The 23142-nt window shown below is 46.5% G+C and overlaps 1 protein-coding gene across 19 annotated transcripts in view; it reads right to left on the bottom strand.

Moving 5' to 3' along the window:
• LOC108151662 (AF4/FMR2 family member 4) overlaps positions 1–23142 on the bottom strand; it is a 63393-nt gene that overhangs the window by 15239 nt on the left and 25012 nt on the right. For 17 of the 19 annotated variants that reach the window (XM_017280383.2, XM_033387668.1, XM_033387674.1 and 14 more), the window contains one exon: positions 7857–9063. In XM_017280383.2, the coding sequence (XP_017135872.1) occupies positions 7857–9063 (1207 nt within the window). Of the gene's footprint in view, positions 1–7856; positions 9064–14412; positions 14510–18175; positions 18274–23142 lie in introns of those variants that run through there. The other 2 variants (XM_017280402.2, XM_017280397.2) reach the window with 2 other exon arrangements.

Below are 23142 nucleotides of genomic sequence, written 5' to 3'. Positions count from 1 at the left end.
ATTGACAATGTTACAAAATGACAACTTGGCAACAAAATTATATTCCAGGGACTGGGAATGGGAATGGGTGCATCTGTGCTCGTGCCAGTGCCTGTGCCTGTGCGTGGGAGATGCGTGTGGCCCGCATCTGAACAAGAAAATGGAAACAACAATGTCATTCGGGGGGAACGGGACGGAACGGAGCGGAACGCAAGATGAGGGAGCGGTTCAGCATTGCGTGTGAGCAATGTTCAATTGAAAACTCATTCGATTCAAGTGACACAACACTGGGCGGGGGAGGGGGGGCCCAGAGGAGGTACCCTGATGGATGGGACACACAGCACACACCCATCAACCGATGATAAACTCTTTTCCAAACAATCATCTCCTCCAGCAGCTTCCCGTAGAAAAAAGCTAGCAGAGATTATGATGCGAAATTGGGGTAATTAAATGCCCGAGCAATCGGATAACAACAAAAGTGGGCGTAACCGGGGGGCCAACTCATTCTAGTTCCTCATAAAGGAGTGCGCCCCATTTCCATCTCTCCATCTTTGGAGAAGCCCACTCAGAGCACACTCGAAACCCGTTCAGAACTCTTTCGGGAAAACAGTTTTAAATACAATTTCGGGGCCAACAATGACCACCGCCTGGAGGAGCAGGGAACTTCCATAACTTGCAACTAAAATGCAAAAACTTGTCCATGCACGGCACTGAGAGAATTTGAGGAAAAGGAGTGGCATGGCGTGGCGTGGCGTAGAGAATCCATTTCGCATTTCATCCCATTTCCCCATTTGCCAGGCAATCAACGTGTGACGACGTTGCAAGTACTTTCTCGCACAGCAGGCGGCAGGTAACAGACAGATGGATACACATAGATAGATGCTGCCACACTCTACTGCCACACTGTCCTGCCCTGCCCTGTCCTGCCCTGCCTTTGTATTTGCTTTTATCTTTATCCCACCCCACACCTTGTGTCTTTATCTTGTATCCCACTTTCATCTTTATCTTTTGAATTAGCAAAAACTTCTATGCAACTATAAATTCAAGTATTTGCCTCACAAACTGAAACTTATGCGCGCTGCATGCCGCATGCCCCATGCCCCATGCCTTCGAATTGCGTAAACAGAAAGCCCCAACATCATCGTCAACAACGATGTGCTAAAGGTGTACTGTGTGTGTGTGTGTGGGTGTGCCCCATTTGCTGCCGCACACGGCTGCATTAGTGGACCCCGAAGCGCGTTGAAAGAATCGCTGAATGCAAGTAATGGGCGAGGAGAAGGAGTGGGGAATGGGGAATGGGGCCCTACTCTATGCTTCCCGAGCAAACCGATGGGGAAAATACTCTGCGCGAGAGATCCGCTCTTCGGCGGGGCAGGCACCATCGAATGGCCTGGCATGTTGGCACACAGTTCGAGCCGTTAGTGTATCTCAAGAACTATTGAAATAAATACCAACAAATGGGCCAAAGCGTCATTCGTGCTCCATTTCCAAAGTTGCCATCAAAAAGTTTTGCTGGTTGCACTTGCAGCGCACTTCCGCCCCCATTTGTTGCCATTTTTTGTTGCCACTGAGAGGGCCAAGAGCAGAAACAGTACGAGAAAGAAGGCGGCGCATGGCGTGGCAGGACAGGGCGTGCGATAAGCCAAGCACACAAATAAGATTACAACGCCACCCCCCGACCCCCCGACCCACCAACCTCTGACCCCACCCACACCAAATACTCGTAAAAGCAAAAGAAGAATTATTCGCGCTAAAAACTTTTTATTTTTAAATGCAGTCAAAGGCAAAAGTTCAGCTCAAAACCAACCGAAAATCCCAACAAAAATGCACCGAAAATCGCACGGAAAATAAACTAAAATAAACCAAAATAAAATAAAGACGTAATGAAAATGGAAGGAAAATCTAATGAAAATAGTCGAGAAAATAGAAGTAAAAGTTTAAGCCGCCCAAAAACCAAACAAATATTGAGAAAGTGTGAATAGAAAAATATGTTTCAAAATGGCAGGGCAGCGAAAAAAAGGGAAAAGGCAGCGAAGGGCCACGTTTCAAGGGGGAAAGGCGGCAGCGGAACAAAGGCCAAGTTAACTGGGAAAATGTCCAGCGGCAAGAGTCATCCAAAAAACCAAAAAACAAAAAAAAAAAAAAACCAACAAAAAATAGGGCAAAAGTCAGCAGCAGCAGTCGGACTCGCACTCGCGGCTAAAGAAAGTTAATCCTCCAATCACTGGAACTGGAACTGGCACTGGTCCCTGCCCCTGCCCCCCGCCCCTGCCCCTGCTCCGCACGCCTTTCAGACAAAAGAGCGCGTTGCCTCTTTTCAGGACCCACTGAAAGTCCTTCTAGTTGAAAGAAAGAGAGGAAGAGGGAGATAGAGAGAGAGTTACGCTGGGCAATTACAGAGGCCAAATGCCGAACAAACTGTCCCACAATTGACCCGCAAATTGGCCAGAAAACGTCAGGCGACTGTGGCAGTGGCAGCGGCTCCTGCCTCTTGCCACACTCTGGTGCAACGCATTCAAATGGGAGACCAAGCATCGTGTCAAGGACAAACGTTTTGGGGACAGCTGGCAGGCGGCCAAAACTAAAAAGAAAAAAAAGAAAACCCGTCTTTCGGCTCCTGTTGAGCCCCGAAACATTTGGGGGCCTGAAAGATAAATGAGGGCTCGCCTCCACCATTTCTTGGACATTCTCGCAGTCTCCTTTTGGGTGGCGACTTTTGGCCAAGGACAACAAGGACATCATCCTGTGTCCTGCTGCTGCTGCTGCTGCAATTTATGCAAATTCTAGCCCGCAATTCAAAGACAGAAAGAGAGAGAGAGAGAGGGGGGCACGGGAGAGAGTGTTAGGCAATTGCCACTTGCTATGTGTGTGATTTCCCCGCGCGCCCCGCCTGCTGCCTGCCTGCCGCCTGCCTGCCTTTTGCAGTCTTTCTTTTGTCCTGCAAATGAATTTCAATTTGCATTTCCAGTTCAACTCAAGTGAAAGCAGAGGCCCCCAGAGGCGTAACGTAACCACCCTTTTCGACTCCTCCGACCCCTGCGACTCCTTCGACTCCTCCGACTCCTCCGACTCGCCCCAGTGTCTGCTGTTGGAGTGCAAGTTTTTCAATTAGTCAACACAGGACTTGCACTTTTCTCCCATTGGCAGCCAGAGGCAGGCAGGCAGGCGGGGGGAAGGCAGGCAAATTACTATTCAGTTCCCATTTTCCGTATGCCAAAAAGAAAGAACCACTCGAAAGGGCGACCGCGTGATTAAATCGCATTTGAACCCCTCAAATTATGTGAATTATGGGGCAGGGCAGGGCAACTACAAGCAATAATCATGGAAATTTGTGCCCCTTTTTAGGAGGGGAGCGCAGGGAAGGGGTCATAAATTTTGTATGCGTTCTGCCTTTGAAGGCAGGGAGTGACAGAAGGGGGGTTTATACTTATTAAAATGATTCTGCACTTCCATCCAGGCCGCTCGAAAAGGAGTTCTAGCTGTCCCGTATTTTCCATCTACATGCCATGCCATCTATCTATCTATCCAGGATCTGTCTATTTAGGAGCCTCTTATGATCCATCCATATCTATTCCCCAGTATGCTTGTATTCATTCATTTTTATTCACGTTTCGGATGTTCTCCCAAACATCTGTAGCTCTTCAAGATCGATGTAGCTCCCCAAACTGATTTCATATCTTATCTTATATTGTATCTATGTACTATATTGCATCTACCTATCTTTGTATATCCCTGGGATTCCCTCAATCCATACGTCCATCTTCTTTCAAATGTATCTATCTATCTTTCAGTCTGCATCACGGATGCATCACGGTGTGTATAAAAGTATCCTTTTCGTGAGCAATGCCAAAGAGCTCATTATGATGGTAGTATGTTTCTGTTCTCTAATAGAACTCGAATCGCATAAAACTTTGATATGCTTTTCCTCTCTCATCTGTCTTGTGTCCTTTTGTGTCCGTTTCCTTGTTCCCCTATTCTTAGTCTCCCCCTGACTCTCATGAACTCGAATTAGCTCATTTTCTGCATTCTGGAAATTCGACTTTTGCACAGGTAAAAGACACAGAAATATTCAGAGAGCCGTCAGAGTGGATGTACAATTAAACTAAGCACAGAAACCACTTCCCCAATGCACTTTCTTTTTACTTTCCCCACCCCCCTTCTGCAGAGTCTTCTCCTCCTCCTCCTGCCCCTCTGTGTAGCGCCACCAAAGTCGTCGCCGCAATTTAAATAAGCTTAAAAGCGCAACGAAGACTAAAAGCAAACTTGACTGAAATGCATTGCACTTCTCTTAGCCTCTAAAAAAGTCATACCAAAAAAAGTGATGACAGAGCGGGGAGCGGGGAGAGAGAGGGCAAGAAAGTGGGGCAGTCGGGGGGGTGGTGGTCGGGGTGTCAGCATATTGAATGCCAAATGAGCGATTAGCACTTGTCGCCGCCCCGTTGAAGCTTTTCGGTCTGCCATGTCTGCCACGATGCCACGACCATAATGAAGGCAGGAGAGAGAGAGACAGAGAGAGAGAGAGAGAGGGTCCTGGAGAGGGTGCTGGCGTGCTGGGGTGGCAGAGTGGTTGAGATTCTGTCTGTTGGTTGTTGTTTGTTTTCTTCTACCGATTTGCGCTTCAAATTACCAGACGACGGAAATGTAATTTGAATAAACTACGAAAGTAAATGAGTAAATGGAAAGCCGAAGCAAAGAAAAACTCGTTAAAATAATGAGGAAACGGCGTGGGGGCAGAGTGGAGACAGTCGGAAAGAGATAGAGATGGAGAGAGAGACAGAACTGCAATCCAATTAATTGCGATTAACCTCTAATCGTAATTGGAATATCCTGCTGGAACTGCTGGCCCTGCTGGCCCTGCTGCAACCGCAAACATGCCACAAAATGCAATGCCATAGCCCTCCAGTACCGAAAACCACAAAAGAGCAAGGAGGCATTTCGCAATCTCACAATCCGAAGCAAACAAATCATCATCCGAGCATCCCAGCATCTAAGAGTGGGTGGGGAGGCGGAGATCCTCAAAATCCATTAATATACCATAGGCAGCAAGGACACAAGACCACAGGACATGGCCACTAACGAGGCTCGTGTGTGCCATTGCCAGCCACCGATACGATACGATACGAAACTATACGATACAGAGGAGACAGTTGTCTAATTAAAAGCCAACAAGAGCCCAAGGAACAGGACTCCACATTTGCACATCTCCAACTGCAGAATGAAGTGTGTGGGGAAAAAGGAAAAACCACAACCTTTCGCAGGGAAATGTGCAAACGAGCAATGTCATCAGCACACACACACACACACACACCCCCCCGTGCCACCCCCCAATGGAAATGAAGGAAAATTGCCAACGACAGGGCCCGTACATTAAATATTGATAATAATATTTTTACTTTTGCACCTACCAAAAGAAATGCCACACAGAATGGGGCAATATGAGCAATGATGGTGCGGCACTTGTCTCCTCTGGAGAATCCCTGGCACTTGTCACCGCGCAGGGACTTGCTCCGTCTCCTCCTCCTTCTCCTTCTTCGTCTCTGTCTCCTTCTGATTCTCCTTGATTTTAATTAAAACTTATTTCCGTGCAAAAACTGAGTTTTTCCGCCTCAGCACGATGAAAATGTTAATTAAAACGATGTTCCGATGCCGCAAGACAGATTTCCCTCTCGCGTTTCCTCGCACATTATTTTCGCAAATGGATTTTCGCTTCAGCGTTTGGCGCGCACTTTCTGCGACGGAAAAGTACAACCTTTTCCTTTCGTTGTTTCCTTTTGTTTCGCTGTTTTTCTGTTTGAGCCATGCGACAGGCTGAACGGGCAACGAGCATGTGATTCGAGTCGCCTGATTGCAACAGAATGTTGGGGCAGGACGCGACTGCACTGCACACGGGGCACGAGCACGCACTCAGACAGGAGGCACTCAGCAAAACACACACAGAGAGCGAGAGAGAGAGCAGAGCGCAAGAGAGCGCAAGTATGAGTGAAAAGTGCTTTGGAAAATGAGTGAAAAGTGAGGCCAAAAGAGTGAAAAGCGCTTTGGGAAGTGAGTGAAAAGCGAGAGAGGAGTGCGGTGTGGCTTTTTTTAAGACTTTCGAAAGTCGAGTTTTTTTTGGTGGTTTTTCTATTTTGGAAATGCAGAGTTTTTCCTGATTTGAGGCAGGATTACCCCCGTTTTAGAGCTTCGAGTTTTGGCCACCATTCGAGCCGGGATTCCCCCCTCTTTTGAGTGGCATAAAGTGACAGTTTTTCCTGTCGAATCGGAGCCCCATTACGACGCTGATTTTTCCCACCACAACGGAAAACTATCATAAATAAAAAGCCAAACAAATGCCAAAATGCTTTCGCTAATTGACGTACGGAGCACACACATACACACCTACATATGTACGAGTGTGTGTGCTTGTATTGGAGCCAAAGGAAAATCCATGGCCCGCGTTCTTTTCCGCGTCTGAAACGAAATTGGTTATTTGCGTGCGAAACGGTTGGAAAAATGCCTCGCAGAAAGCCAGAAACGGCACGAGGAGGCACGAGGGGGCACGAGGGGGCACGAGGGGGAAGGTAATTCCCAGGTAATATGTTCATGATAAATTGCCCGCCGAATAGAAGAAAAAAAGACGAGGGGAAAATGAGTTGAAATGTGAAATATATATAACGAAAACGAAATAAATAGTTCCAGGGAGAAAAAGGGAAGGGTTTCAGGGGGGAGAGTTCCAGAGAAAAGTCGAAGAGGGAGGAAAATCGCTTGAAAATTGCATTTTAATACATGGCAAGAGTGCCAGAGGGGGGTTTGGGGTTTGGGGGGTGCGGGGTTGCGGGGTTTGCTGTTTGGCCACACAATAAATCAATGGCAAGTCAATTTTGCTGGCAACAGCCACGCATCCACGCTCCTCTCTGCACAAACCGAAGCATAAATCGACTTTAAGCAGTGCCCAAAGCCCCCCGTTAAGCCCCACCTTGTGACCCTTTGAACCAGCAGCAGCAGTAGACACCTGCAACTGCAACTGCATCGGCACCTGGGATCTGGGATCTAGGATATGGGATATGGAGATAGTACATGGATAGATAGGGGTTCAAAGGTGGCAAAGAGACCCAAAACCAGGAGCAAGGGAGGGCAGCCAGTCCGAGGAGAACACGAGTCCGAGTGCAGCCAAAGGAGGCAGGGGGGGCATTGCCACACAACACGTCATTAAACAAATTGATGTACGGCGTGTAATCATAGCAAAAGGGGCACCTTTTGCCTCCAGGGCACCTCCAGGGCAGGGATTCATTGTTCATTGTTCCAGTGCGGCACACAAGTTGCAACAAGCAATTGAGGAAAGTTTGAGTCGGTTTTTGGCAGCAGCTTAAAGTGCCACCCCTTTCCCTTTCCCTCCCCCTCTCTCTCTCTCTCTCTCTCTGGATTTTCCTTTGAGTCGGGTACAACTTCCGGGGGCTGCTCTTTAGCATCCTCCTGACAAGCGACAGATTAGCTTACAATTACAACAAAAGTGAGGCATGCTGCATGTTGCATGCTGTTGAAAGGTGGCAAAGCTGTGCTGATGAATAGAGCGGAGATGGAGATGTCTATGGGCTGTGGCTGTCGTGGTGGCCCCCAAAGGGTGGAAGGCGAACGAGCTAATATTTGCAGTTCACGAGGTTCATGGGAAAGCTTGGATACGGATACGCTCTTAAATTGTACTGTGGATAATGGATAATGATACGCAAAGTAATACATAAACAAATAGAGAGCATGCTTAAGATCTAACTAAAAGAAAAGCAATCCAATCTTAAGAGCCAACAGACATAATGAAGGTTTCGTGCTTAAGGATAATCATGCCTTAGAGTTAACTACAGCAAACACCTACACAAAGGAGAAGGAAAGGGGAAGCCGGGACTCACCTTGAGCTCAACAATCGTTCGGCCTCGGCGGCGGTCATGTCATCGGGCAGGCTATCCTCTCGTGGAATGGCTGCAGCAGGAGCCACTGGAGCCACAGAAGAAGCAGCAGCAGCAGGAGCTGCAGGAGCTGCAGGAGCTGCAGAAGAACCCCCCATCAGAGAGGGAGGAATGGCTGTGGCCACGCTGTGATTGACGTGCACTTTGATCACCTCGTCGACCACATCGTCCATCAGTTCGACGCTGTCGAGGCTATCGTTGCCGGGAATCATTCCCAAATGATTGAGTATATCCTCCTCATCCTCGCCGGCACTGGTGTCCGCGTACTCCAGGTCCTCCTGCATCTCCAGGGAAATACCACCACCCTGGGTGGGGGCCCGTCGCTCGGGCAGAACGGGTGCCTCCTCCTCCTCCTGCTGCTGCTGCTGCTGTTTGTGCATCTCCCGCACTTCCACATACTCGACGGTCAGATGCTCGTCCTCCTCCTCCTCCTCCTCGTCGTCATCGTCGTCGAGGTCCAGCTCCTCCTCCTCGTCGTGCGCATCGATGGAGGCTATGGGGGCTATCCCCTTGACCAATGCTGTGCGAGCGGGGGAAATGGGAGGCGTGGATTTGGCACTGCCTCCGCCACCGCTGTGCTCCTGGTTATTCCTCCGCCTGATGGGCGACACCACGCCCACCGGCGGCGAGTTGTACGCCACGCGATGCAATGGAGATCCATCCGCAGATGGAGACTGCAGCAGGCCGCGCGGTGGCGCCGCCGGCGTCCCCTCCTGGAGGTCGGTCTTGATGATCGCATAGACAGTGCTCGTCTCCTGGGCAAAACCATTGGCTCCATGGAACTTCCGTTGCATATCCGTGACCTTGGCCGTGTCGTAGAGCTCTGTCTCGGATCCGTAGACCTCCCGGGTCTCGCTGCCATCGGGATTGAGGCGATAGCCCACATCCACGTAGTGCAGGCTGTGGTGCTGCTGCTGCTCTTCGAGTGACTCGCCCTGGAGTCCTTTGGCCTTCAGTTCCCCCTCATCCTGGTTGCTGGCCGTCGAGATGATGCTGGGGGGACGTTGTCCGAGACCAGCGGCTGGCATTTGGAGGATGATGCTGCTCCGTTTGTTGGCCACACGCTGGGGTGAAGAGGAGCTGCTGCCAATGTTGCTGGAATGTTGCTGCTGCTGCGAGGCGGCCGTTGATTCATCCACAGATTTGCGACCTGCGAAAAGAAAACAGAAAGAATGTCCGTCAGAAGATGTCTCCTTCAAGCTTAAACGCGTTCCACTTGCCGCCAACTTCTACCATCCCTCCCACAAGCGAATGCTTCAAAAGGGAATGCGAAAGGATACAAAAGCAAAAAAACATTCACATGTCGTGCGCATGACGCAGCCCTTAATGACTTATGTTCGACTCGAGACGCACAGCCGAGTGCTTCAAAAGAGAATGCCCACATATTCAAAGAACAAATTACATGTCATGTGCATGACTGGACATTGCTGATCGGCCCGGGTAAACCCCACCCCGCCACTATATTTCATTCTGCCTATTCTTTTTCATAGGCTGATGATTTGACACTTTCAATGAATTGTTTAATTAATTGTCTTTCCCCCATTTCCCTCCACTTGGATGCATTCTCCTAATTTATTTATTTATACACAAACAACTAATATATTGAATATTTTTAATGGATCAGAAAGATAATCTCCCATTTGTTCTCTCTCTGGCAAATCTCTATCTCGCTGGGATTTCTGTTCTGTTCTTTTCCTATTTTCGTCTTTCGACTTTCGACTTTTGTTTGCTTTGTGGTCGAGAAACGTTAAAGCTGTCAACGCAGTGGCATAAATATAGATTCTATATAGTATCTGTGGGATCTCTGGCTGGATACTAGGGGAGGAGGGGAGGAGGAGGGTCTTCCCCATTTTCGTTTTCAAAAATGAAAGAAGTTTTCGCATTTCTTTAAACAGTTCTTAATCGTTTTTATGGGTTTATTTATGGGTTTATGCATTCCATTCCGATTGCCAGTCCCCTACTAACCTCGACAGGCCTGACAAAATTTCCGCAAACTGAGGCACATTTTCCTTTTGGATTTCACTTCACTTCACTTGACTGCACTCGTTTTTCTATTGTTTTCGATTGCACATATTGTCAGCCCTTGTTGGGGGATAGTATGCACATTATTTGAATGATCTTTAAAGATATAGTAACCATTATTCGTTGGGGAAGCCCAATAAAGAAAGAGGAGTCCCTCTCTCCGCCGAGTACCATCGAATCGCCGCCGGAAGAATCCGAAGCCGGAGGAAGAAGCTCGAAAAGATCTTGCGACATGGCGTCGAAAGCCCTGCATGGCTCTCGAGGCACAAAAGGCTCCCCAGGGGACCATAAAAAAGGTGTATGAGCTGCAGTGCACGACCTCTTGGTGTCTGTTGCATCTGTTGCACCTTCTATAAAGAAAATTCCATAATATCTCGCCGGAAAACTGTTGTGGGGGAATCGACTACAGCGGGATCCAGTCCCTACCCCACTCTCTACGGGATTTGGCCTTCTTACAAGAGTCGCTTCCTCCCTGCCGCCGTCTGCTGCTGCCTGTTGGCCTGGTCAAGTGCAGCACTGCACCCTGGCGTATACTTAATGCCAATTAGAGATGCGTGCGCTTTTAATTAAGAGTAGCAATGAATACTTAATGGTGGGAGAGTGGGAGGGACGGAGACGGAGACAGAGACAGACAGCTAGCGGGGAGAAAAAAGAAGAGAGCGCCTCATTTCTGGCCAAGGCCAATGCGGCGTATGTGTAATGTTCTGTTTTCGGTTCAAGTAAATAAACTTGGATGAAAATTCAAGCCAAAACCGAAGGCCATTCGTTGAGGTAATCAAAAAGAGAGAGAGAGAGGGGGAGAGAGGGAAGCACAGACAGAAAGAGAGGCTAAAGAGATCGACAAAGACAGCGCCGCCATAAACAAAACGCAATTGAAATCGATGAAAAATCGACGATGGGTTGGAAAGGGGGGGGGGGAAATATACACATCACACATTTGTTCGTAACTTTTCCCCGAATTTTCTCCCATTCGGCGTTCAAGTTTTCCCCCATTTTCTCCGTGTGTGTTTTCGTATAATGAGATGCGAAAATTAATGAAAAACTCGGCCAAAAATACATTCTCGGTGCAAGAAAAAAAAAACAGAAAAAAAAAGAATTAAAAAAAACAAACCGAACAAAAGACAATTAAAGAGAGAAGTAACAAATGGCAAATCAAACGAAAAAGAGAACGAGAAAGAGGAGGAGAGAGGGAGAGAGAGAGAAAGACAAATTTGCGTAAAAGTTTGAAATAAATCAATGATTTATAAATAAAATAAAATCGGAGAGTAGTTGAAGGAAGAAAAAGGGGCATTGAGTATGCATCGAACGATTCGCACGGGCCTCGCTCCAAAAGAGGCTCCCAAAAGGCAGAGAAATGGAGAAAAAGGAGAGCAAATTGGACAAGAGAGAGGGCACCATAGGGAGGGACAGCTGTAGGCATGGGGAAAAGGGAAAGAAGAGCACGAGAAGACAGGCATTTAGCAGGGCTTTTCTTGGCCGATTTCCGGACACTAACTCGTTTAGGAGCCGAAGAACCAACCAGGTTCACATTCTTTAGCCTCTTTTTTTCATTCAGAATCATGGTGACAAACCCAAGTCTCATTCATACTTATGAATCAACGCACAAAACCCACTTTATCCTTTTGAAAAGGCTCTAAATGTTGCACATATTTAGCAGACAGCTTTCTAAAACCAAATGTTTCAGTCAAAATATTTCTTGCACTACCCAATGAGATGCCTAGGGCTTCTACAAGATCTCTTTCAGTCACTCGACAATTTTCCAATACGATATCCTATATTTTTTCTATAAATTTTGGTGTTGTTGCTGATTTTGGACGTCCTTGATGTGGATCGTCTTCAAGGCTCGTACGACCACGTTTAGATTAATTGAATTAAAATTAAATTAAATTTATTGAAGGCGAAGAGTCTTTATAGACTTTTAATATTCGGTCATAAATTTCCTTTGCTTTTAGACCTTGCAAAAAAATAATCAATCGCTGCACGATACTTGATTTTTTACATTGTAAAAAATGTCTATGACACGTCGATAGTAAATGATTTAAAAAATAAAGAATGAATTGACAGATTGAAATAAAACTTCACAGATGTTCATACAAAAGATGCACCAACATAACAAACAAAAAAAAGAAGGGGGAAAGTTGTGAGTGGCTGCTGCGACCGTAGCTCTACATTTATACCCCATACTTAGGCAGTACGGCTCTCCTCCGGCAGACGGCGCTAAGATTGACTGACAAAGAGTGCGTGCGTGCGAGAGAGACAGAAAGTCAGTCAGAACGTGTCGTCGGGTGCTTGTAACTGTGACTTACACTCTCACTCACTCTCACTCTTATAGTCTCTGAGCACTAAGCGCTCATAGGGACGGAGAGACGGACGGAAAGACATGGCTCAATCGACTCGGCTATTGGTGCTGATCAAGAATATATATACTTTATGGGGTCGGAAACGCTTCCTTCTGGACGTTACACACATCCACTTTCACCACAAATCTAATATACTCATTTTGAGTATCGGGTATAATTAAGCTAGCCGTAGCGCCCTCTCTTATCGAACCGCAAAACTTGTATTTCTTTGTGTTGTTCTTGGGAATGCACAAATATCCACAGAACAAATTACATGTCATGTGAGTCATCCCGCCACTATGAATCATTCTGCCTATTCTTTTTCGCCGGAATATAATTACTTTTATTAATTTAAATGAAGTTTAAATCGGCTGTGAGCTCTAGAAATTGTAGGCTCGTAAATTCTCGTTCTTTCTCTCTTAAGTGAACAGCAACTTGATCGAGTCCTCTTGCATATTGAAGAACAGATACTGTCGCTGCGCAGTGGTATTCCCTCCGAGCATTTGTTTCTTGTATTCGTCAGTGTGGCAGTGTAGCGCCTTAATTAACTCTCCAAATAGCCGTTGGCTCCCTCGGATGATTCGCCGCGAAGCTCGTGACGTAATTTATTTCCCGACGGAGATTTGGCTGTAGAGTTGCATCGGTGTCCTAGCAGTCGCACTCCTCCGCGAAGGACACTGATCTCGTCTGTGTGCCCTGGGTTTTCTTCCGTTCGATCAGGAACGATCTATTGAACCCGTGCTCCCGGACTGATCCGTTATCCCAAATGCGACCATCAAGGTACAGAAGTTTATTGAAGGATACTGGCACCTTGGAAGCTGTTGGATAAGCCATCAGGGCAGAAGGAGAAGCCGGAGGAGGCGCTTGGCAGGCAGCTCCGAAATCCTCAAACGTCCCGTATCCTCCTGTGTTGCAGCGCGACGGGCGCCTCACTTGAAAGGGGATGCTGTAGCGCCTCGACTGTTGCCCCCCACGGCTCGGTGGTGGACAGATCGGAGAATCGTGCCTGCCTGGATCAGGCAGGGCCTGGAACTGGTATTTTAGTTTCTGGTGCTTCCCCCCTTCTGGTACCCCCTTCTGGCTGGAGCCCCTGGGCTTGGGCTGTCGATCTGGCGTGTACCTGTCGTCGTCCACTGGAGGGTAGACCCAACGGCGCTTGCATCTTTTTGGGAGCCACATTATTCAAGGTATTACCTTGAGATCGGTGTTTCCGATTATTTGTGTGTGATTTCTATTTACTGAAATTTTGAATTTCTGAACACAACGCTCCCAAATGATGCCCAAAAACAAGTGAAACAAACAAACGAACGGATGGAAAGTTCTAGGCTTGGTTCTCCTTTGGCAGGTATCTCAGGGCATTTTTCTGGGGATATTTCCAGGGATTTCGGAGGATAGTTCTCGGGATATTGATAGTGTAGTTTCAGTATATTTTTGCTGCTATTTCCAGGGATAGTTACATATCCCGGAAGATATTTCACAGAATATTTATAGGGTTATTTCATGGGCATAATTTAATGCGGAATATTTTTGTGTGGATATTTCTAGGAGAGCTCTTAGATACATTTGGAGGATAGTTCCCCAGGGAAAGCTCTCGCGGAATAGTTATAGGCAAGATTCTCGGGATAGGATAGTTCTCTCGCTAGCAGGAGGATGATTCATGGACTGATGTTTTGACACTTTCAATGAATTGTTTAATTAATTGTCTTTCCCCCATTTCCCTCCACTTGCATGCATTCTCCTAATTTATTTATTTATACACAAACAACTAATATATTGAATATTTTTAATGGATCAGAAAGATAATCTCCCATTTGTTCTCTCTCTGGCAAATCTCTATCTCCCTGGGATTTCTGTTCTGTTCTGTTCTGTTCCTATTTTCGTCTTTCGCCTTTCGACTTTTGTTTGCTTTGTGGTCGAGAAACGTTAAAGCTGTCAACGCAGTGGCATAAATATAGATTCTATATAGTATCTGTGGGGTTTCTGGCTGGATACTAGGGGAGGGGGAGGAGGAGGGTCTTCTCCTTTTCGTTTTCAAGAATGAAAGAAGTTTTGGCATTTCTTTAAACAGTTTTTAATCGTTTTTATGGGTTTATTTATGGGTTTATACATTCCATTCCGACTTCCAGTCCCCTACTAACCTCGACAGGCCTGACAAAGTTTCCGCAAACTGAGGCACATTTTCCTTTTGGCTTTCACTTCACTTCACTTGACTGCACTCGTTTTTCTATTGTTTTCGATTGCACATATTGTCAGCACTTGTTGGGGGATAGTATGCACATTATTTGAATGATCTTTAAAGATATAGTAACCATTATTCGTTGGGGAAGCCCAATAAAGAAAGGGGAGTCCCCCTCTCCACCCAGTACCATCGAATCGCCTCGGGAATAATCCGAAGCCGGAGGAAAAGGCTCGAAAAGATCTTGCGACATGGCGTCGAAAGCGCCGCATGGCTCTCGAGGCACAAAAGGCTCCCCAGGGGACCATAAAAAAGGTGTCTGTTGCATCTGTTGCACCTTCTATTAAGAAAATTCCATAATATCTCGCCGGAAAACTGTTGTGGGGGAATCGAGTACAGCGGAATCCAGTCTCTGCCCCACTCTCTACGGGATTTGGCCTTCCTACAAGAGTCGCTTCCTCCCTGCCGCCGTCTGCTGCTGCCTGTTGGCCTGGTCAAGTGCAGCACTGCACCCTGGCGTATACTTAATGCCAATTAGAGATGCGTGCGCTTTTAATTAAGAGTAGCAATGAATACTTAATGGTTGGAGAGTGGGGGAGACGGAGACGGAGACAGAGACAGAGACAGACAGCAAGCGGGGAGAAAGAAGAGAGCGCCTCATTTCTGGCCAAGGCCAATGCGGCGTATGTGTAATGTTCTGTTTTCGGTTCAAGTAAATAAACTTGGATGAAAATTCAAGCCAAAACCGAAGGCCATTCGTTGAGGTAATCAAAAAGAGAGAGAGAGAGAGGGGGAGGCAGGGAAGCACAGACAGAAAGAGAGGCTAAAGAGATCGACAAAGACAGCGCCGCCATAAACAAAACGCAATTGAAATCGATGAAAAATCGACGATGGGTTGGAAAGGGGAGGAGGCAGGAAAAACAACATACACATCACACATTTGTTCGTAACTTTTCCCCGAATTTTCTCCCATTCGGCGTTCAAGTTTTCCCCCATTTTCTCCGTGTGTGTTTTCGTATAATGAGATGCGAAAATTAATGAAAAACTCGGCCAAAAATACATTCTCGGTGCAAAAAAAAAAAAAAACAGAAACAGAAAAAAGGAATAAAAAAAAACAAACCGAACAAAAGACAATTAAAGAGAGAAGTAACAAATGGCAAATCAAACGAGAAAGAGGAGGAGAGAGGGAGAGAGAGAGAGAGAGAGAGCCAGAGAAGGGGAGTGAGAGAGAAAGACAAATTTGCGTAAAAGTTTGAAATAAATCAATGATTTATAAATAAAATAAATCGGAAAGAGTGCATGGAAAATATCGGAGAGTAGTTGAGGGAAGGAAAAAGGGGCATCGAAAAGGCAGAGAAATGGAGAAAAAGGAGAGCAAATTGGACAAGAAAGAGGGCACCATAGGGAGGTACAGCTGTAGGCATGGGGAAAATGGAAAGAAGAACACGGGAGAAGATGCATTTAATAGGACTCTTCTAAGCAACAAAGACACCCAACCGCCACCCCCAGCCACCCGAATTTGCACATGAAAATGCTTTAATAATTGTTGAGGAAACCACAACAAAGAGAGCGCCAAATTAGACAAAAGATAGAGGGATAAAAGTGCAACAAAAAGAGGGAGTAGCATCCCCCAAAATGTCAAGACAATCCAAAGGCGAGGCCCATCTCTTAGCACCGAGGCTTTTGATACCCTTTTGCCCCATCGGTCGATCGGTAGATAATCTCCATTATTCTGTTAATAGTACCCTCCTATATGGTACAGTCATCAGATTTTGGTGAACTTTTGGCAAATTTGAATAGACTTTGGCTTTTTTCGGATTGGATCTGCTTGGATTATCAGAATATTCCGTCCAGAAATCGGAGAAAAACGATGTAGATTTGTACTTGATGGTCTCGGCGATGCCTCCGCCTTTCTGTTGCCTGTTCGAGGGTATCAAAACGGAAGTTGTTGTCAAAATGTGCCAAAATCAGAGGCCAAAAGAGGGAAAAAGAGGCAAAACGAGAGCGAAGAGATGCAAGGGGCAAGACACAGGCAAAGATGGCAAGCATGTGGCAGCAGATTTGGCAAAAGTCGCTTGCCTCTGCCTCCGCGTCCGCTCCTTGGATTTAGTGGTCTCTGGCCTATCTTTTGGGCGCCTGTCGGTTCGTTAGGTCAACTCTCAAATGCCCCAAAAAGTCCTGACAATGCAGAGGCTCATACACGTGTGCACATAATGAAAACAGCAACGCAGCAACGCAGCAACGAGACAAAAGGATAGTCTTCTCTGCGCCCACAGAGGAGGAGTGGCCCATGGAGATATGATTTGTTGCTCAGGAGTCTCCCTCTCTCTCTCCCTCTCTCTCTGCCTTGCAACAGAGCTAACGTGGCAAAAAAGCCTTAAAATTTGTAAGCAAAAGTCACAAAAATTAAACAATTATTGAGATAACGGAAGAAATATATCATTCAGATCGGAAATCATCATTTTGCAGGTGGGGATGTGGCAGATCCTCTTGCATGTCCTCGTATATCCCTTTGAGACCTTTCTGCCAATCGACAGTCCTTTTGTTCCTTCAATAAATTCGAAAATGTATGGCTTTGGCAAATAATCGAAAACGAAAAACGATATCCTTTATAAAGGTATTAGTTTCCAGTGAAAATTCATTCAATTAATTGCCAAAAAGGAAAGGAAAACAAACAATATCTCAATGGAATGCAAATGGACAAAACGATGGCAGAGATGCAGATACAGATACAGACACACATGCGAGTATCTTGCAGCCTCTCAAGTGTTCGGGCGAGGAATGTGAGGCAGCCACTGGAATGGGCCGTTGCTGAAAGGAGGCTGAAAGCCAAAAACTGCAAACACATGACAATTCCAAACATTTTTTCCCCTGTGTGTGTGTGTGGTATCTTCTTCTTTTGTGTCTGTTTTTGTCGCATACAATTTCAAATTTGAAAATAAACTCGGGTGGAAAAGAGGCAGAAGCATCGGGCGGGCGGCAGAAGAAGCACAAGAGGAAAAGAGAAACCATCTAAAAGTGTCAGACAAATGTCTTAGAAGAATATCTCTTTAATGGTTTTTTTTTTCTTTCCTTCTAGACAATGCTGCCTGTTGCCATGCCGCAAGAACAACAACAAGACTCTGCCACACATGGGAATGCATTTTTTAAATATTTTCCTGCGACTCACTCGCGTTTGTGTGTTTTGTGTTTGTCGCCACACAACAGCAAAAAAATCCAAAAAATTCCAACAAAATACTCGTTCTCGAAGGAGTTCGCTGAACTGCATCCAAGATCCGCAAAGATCCGCACAGCAAACAAAGAGAAAAGATACTTTTGGGGTGGAAGATGAAGACATAATCCATATTTCAAGATCCAACAACAAACAAAGACAAATGTATATAGATCTTTTGGATTCCTATCCATATGTTTCTCGATCTTTCGCCATCGGTGGATAGACCTCTTTTCATCTATATTTTGCCTCTTCTGCCCTGTTTCCCGCCCTATCGCTTCTTGTCCTTCATTTCTTTATGTTTAGTCCTTTTTTTGGCCCTCCTTTTGCTATATTTTCCTTTTCAGATTTTCTCCTTCTTTCCACATATTTTCTTGGAATTTTCAGCCATTTATTTACACTTTATTTTCTGTTTTACGTTTTGGCCTGTTTTATACTTATTTTGTGCTCTTCCTTTTCTCCTTGTCTTTACCTTCAAATACACTTATGGAGTGGGACGCCAGTGACTACCTACCACTTGTAGTATTCTTGCACACTTTCAATCACAGAATCCGGCCGTATATGATTCTGAATGAATCCAAAGAACAACACCTTGCAGTGGGGCCAATCACATTAGAACTGAATGACAGCCCCTCCGAAGCCCCACCAGAGCCCCAGAGACAAAGCCAGACCTCACCGCAACATTCAAGACATTTCCAGACCCGAAAACGACACCGACACCGACACCGACACCAGAGCCCCAAACAGAGGGCGTGGCGGGGGGCGGGAGGGAGAGAGAGGATGGGTCTGCTTCTGTTATCACTAGACCCTGAAAAATCTGTGTGCCACCTCACGTGCCCCTCGCAGAAAGCGAGAACAAACCCTCTAGAATTCTAGAATCACGCCCCAAGCGAATGGTTACTATATGGAATATTTTTCCTTTTTTTTCGTATAATTTGTTTTGATTCTTTTGGCTCTTTTCTATTCAACTTTTTGTTCGGGGTTCAACAAATTTGTTTGGGTTTTTGCAGGGTTTCTTTCCACTTTGAATAGATACGAGAGATTTACTACAGAGATTCGCATTCGGTTGTTTTTTTGTAAGCGATTCCGAATATAATTGAAATACGAAAATTCTGGCCCGCTTATCAATGGAAACGCCACCGTAACGCGACATCAACTGAAAAGATCCGATCCGAAGCGGAGAAAAGTTTTCAGCATCCCACAGAAAGAGAGAGAGACAGAGAGAGATCGGGGATTCGGGGATCATTTCTCTCTTTTGGCAAATTGCCCGTTGCGTTGCTTGTTGGGGCCAGACATGTGGCAGCCAGCCCCCAAAGTTCCGTTTGTCATGCACCACACACACAGGGTGCTCCAGGCGGCGCCCGATCCCCTCCTGCCAGTGCTCGTGCGAGGGCCGCCGCGCCACTTGTCAGGCTGCCAGATTGCAAAATCCCCCAAAAACACACAAAAGCACAACAAAAACCAAATGTTGGGAAAGGCCAGAAATATTCTCTCTCCTTCGCTGTCTCAGGGATAGGGCGTAGGGGGTAGGTGGAAGGGGCATACATCACTCAAAAGTCGAGACAAATTTCGGGCTAGTGATAGTCGGTGGGGGGCGGAGGGAGGGTGCGAAAGACATCTAATTATAAAATGGGAAATTAACTGAAAATAGTTTCTTCGAATTTCCTCAGAGAATTTCAGAGATTTCAGCGAGCGAAATGGTTATGGAATATACGATTAGGGTATAAAAATACAATTTTAGTGGCACAAAAGTTCAGAGCCAACGGCAGCGAAAGGTAAATCAATTTTACTTTTAAATGGCGAAAGAAAATGTCTTTTTCTAACGAAAATGTGGCATCATCAGCGTTTTGACGTGAAAACATTTTTCGAGCTCATTTTCGCAATGGACGTCATCAGTGCGGGGAAATCTTGAAAAGAAATCAAGCGAAAAACCAGACAACAGACAGATGACCACGAGAGGAGTGGGGAGGAGCGGACAGGCGTGAGGAGGGGCAGAGGGGGAAGACTACAGATAGATGGACAGTGGGGGCTGCTCATTCTTGGGTGGCCAATGCGACACTTGGACAAAACTATGCGGACAACAAAGCAAACAGACAGACAGACAATCGGGGAGCGGGGCAGGGGGTTGGGGGGCGTAGAAATGTTGCGAAATTGTCGGCAAGTGGCTGTCAAAAACCCACGCATCTGTCGTTGAAACTGCTGCGGCGGAGTGGGAGAGGCCAACGAACTCTCGAGGAAGAACCTAAGCAAACAAAAAACGTGCAATCATTTTTCTCAATGAAAATTATTTGAAAATAAGTTGGCACTGGCGACATCTGTTGGTGGTTAGCCGGTACTAGCGAAAAAAGCTTTTCGATGAACTTTTAGCTTTTTGCATAGCTTTCGGAGGGGACAGTGAAAGCTCGCCTAAAGCCGATTGAAAACGATTTTCAGCGATGTGGCAGCGCTGTCAGCTGAAAGCTTATTCTAAACAATTTTCAGTGAAGTGGCAACGCTCTGCTAGAGGTGGACCAAAACGTAAACAGAAAAAGGTAAACAAACTATTTGCGGGCATAAAATTGTGCTTAAATCAGGGATAATAAGAGTTTGACCAGAATGAGAGAGAGAGAGCAGGATTGCATTGTGTATTGTGTCTTGGTGTATCTTATGCACGGTTCTCCATTATTTTCTCGTTCTATTTTTGCGCATTCCCGAAGTTTGAACTTGCAAAAACAATAAACAAATAGAGAGCACTCTCTGGGAGTTCCTCCACCTTGTACTAATTGCATATACTGCAAATGCGGCTGTTTACCGGACAGTGTGTGCCTCTCTCGCGCGCTCTCTCTCTCTCTCTCTCCCCCTCTCTCTCTTGGTTTTCATGTATGTATATGTGTGCCCCTGCGGACTGCAACATCCGCCACACCAGATTTTCCGCCACATTCCCTCCCCCAACAAATTGTCAATATTTGAGAGAGTTTTAATTTGTGATAAATAATACCTTCCGTTTGGGATTAACCATCAGAAAACATAGTGATCAAATATTTGTCGACCTCAGCACACTCTCCCCTCGAACTCCTCATAACGGCACACTCGACACCCCCATCCATCCCTTCCGTCACAGCCCAGCCCCCACGTCATGTCTCTTTTTTGTTGATTTTGATATAAAGTGGAGCACCAGAAGAAGCAGCAGCGGCAGCGTCCACATAATTTATAGCCAAACACAGATACATACATATAAAAACACATTTGGATTTGGGGTCTCCTCTGCTCCCGCATCTAGGTCCATCTCAAGAGAGTAGTAGTCGCAGTCGTAGTCGTAGTGGATGAATAGTATTTTCCGTTGTGTTATTTATAAACTCTTGGATGTGACAGACGGCACAGGCGAACCATTCAAAAATTGTGCCATGCAGCACAGCCTTCGGTTGGGGCTCCGTTTCCCTTTCCCTTTCCCCCTCTTTGTAGATACCTTTATACCTTCTCTTCCCATCCCATCCCCCTGTGCCGTCACTGGCCGTCCTATTCCCCATTCATGTGTTCCTGTCATGTCTCAACTTTTGACAGTGCCATGGTGCACGTAAAGGGTGTATCGTATAGAGTACAGGGTACGGGCAGTACGAGGTACGGGGTACGATTACGAAGGGCGCTTAGCATATGACGAGTGCTGTGTCAGCGCTTTGAAAAGAGCACAGAAAACAACGGCCGAAGAATAGTAAGTAAAATATGCGAGAAGTCGCAACAAATAGCCAGAGGCTTGCGCAAGAGGGGGTCAGAGAAACCGTTAAGAGGTTAACAGCCATCGAATCTTAAGGTTAGGGATAAAAGAATAGCCCAAGCATAGGGAAATATGAGAAGAATAAATACAACTCCAAGGAAAAGTGCTATTAAGGAAGTTTCACTTTAGATTTTTCAAGTGAAAAATGGCTTGGAATGGCTGCCCCTTTAATAGGTTTTACACCACTGTTTCACTCTACTTTAGACTTGCATAATTCTAACCGCAATGCCTGCCTCTGGACCTACGCCAACATCCATCCATCCATACCCCCCGCCGCACCTCTCAACAGATAATCCAATCGACTGGAGTTCATTCCCTTGCGAGTACTCCCTCCCGCAATCCCGCAATCCCTCGGCCACTCAACAGGAAAATCAATAAATCAAGGTGAGCCACGCCCCCGCACTTCAGACACACTGCCATTTATGAATTAAAAACAGAGCCTCTCTATTCATCCACTCATCCACTGCTCCTCCACAGATAAGCAATGCAATCATCAGCAGCAGCAGCAGAAGAGCAGCGGCAGCGGCAGCAGCAGCTCTGGAACTGAGAGCTGTCTGTGGCACGCGGGAAAGGAAGGAAGGCGGAAGCTGGGGTCTCTGCAATTTCAATTTTATAATCGGCCATAGAAATCAGCAGAGGCCAGGGAAAGGAGGGAAAGGAGGGAGAGCAGAGCAAAGGGAGGAGCAGAAAATGGAGCTGATGCGCGCAGCAGACCAGAGGAGAGCATAGAAGAGTGTGTGAGAGTGTGTGAGAGAGGAGCAACGCATCATTGAATTCTTAATCTGGCATTAATACAATTTTATGTATGGAGACTCGATGGAGGATGAAGAGTGAGTGAAGGAGTGAGGGATCAAAGGAGGGGGAATCCCAACAAAATCCGCAACAAAAAAAAAACACACTCCGCCGCCGACGACGACGACGACCCTCGGACCATGAAGATGGGACAACGAGACGACAGATTGTGAGCATTGCACTCCATAGCTCCAGAACTGCATTCACAGGAGGAAGAGGAGGCAGAGACAGAGGGGAAGGCTCGCTTGGAATGTCGTCGAGCCGTTGTCGCTGACGTTCCTCTACCCCCCTCTCTCTCCCACTCTCTCCCTGTCTTGTTGGGGGGCTGCATTTGATATGCCTGCTGGTTGACCCATATTGGAATTTGCCTTCAGAGTCTCCGCCAGAGTTGCAGCCACAAAGTAAGCGGCAGAGAGGGGTCGCAGGGGGGAGTAGGACTGCAAGGCGGCGCTGGGGCGGTGGTATACAAGTCACGATTTGTACGCCGCTTAGAAAAACTTGTAATGAATGTGGGATGCAATGAAATAGAATGGCACGGCGCGGGGGGAGGGAGTGCCAGCCAGGAGGCCACTCCACAATAAAGTCGAGACCTGGAACACACACACACACACAGTGAGAGAGAGAGAGAGAGAGAGAGAGAGAGAGAGAGAGAGAGAGAGAGAGAGAGAGAGAGAGAGAGGTCTCGAAGGTGTTTGAACTCGAGCACAAACAAAGTTCAAAAGTTCTTCCTGGGCTCCAAATGAAGCAAGTTTTCAAGAATGACCTGAGAATGCACTTGGGCTCTGTGGCTCTCCAAATTATAAAAGCTGCCAATTATTTTATAACAAAGGAGGGCAAGAGGCGAGGCACGAAAGGAAGTAAGAAAGGAAGGAAGCAAGTGCATTCCCAAGGAATGAATGGGAATCCAACAAAAGCTAATCCAGAGGAGTATCCAATGA

The sequence above is a fragment of the Drosophila miranda genome, chromosome XR (assembly GCF_003369915.1).
Source record: "Drosophila miranda strain MSH22 chromosome XR, D.miranda_PacBio2.1, whole genome shotgun sequence".
NCBI lineage: Eukaryota > Metazoa > Arthropoda > Insecta > Diptera > Drosophilidae > Drosophila > Drosophila miranda.
Note: the sequence above shows the minus strand (reverse complement) of the source record. Positions and strands in the feature narration are given on the sequence as shown.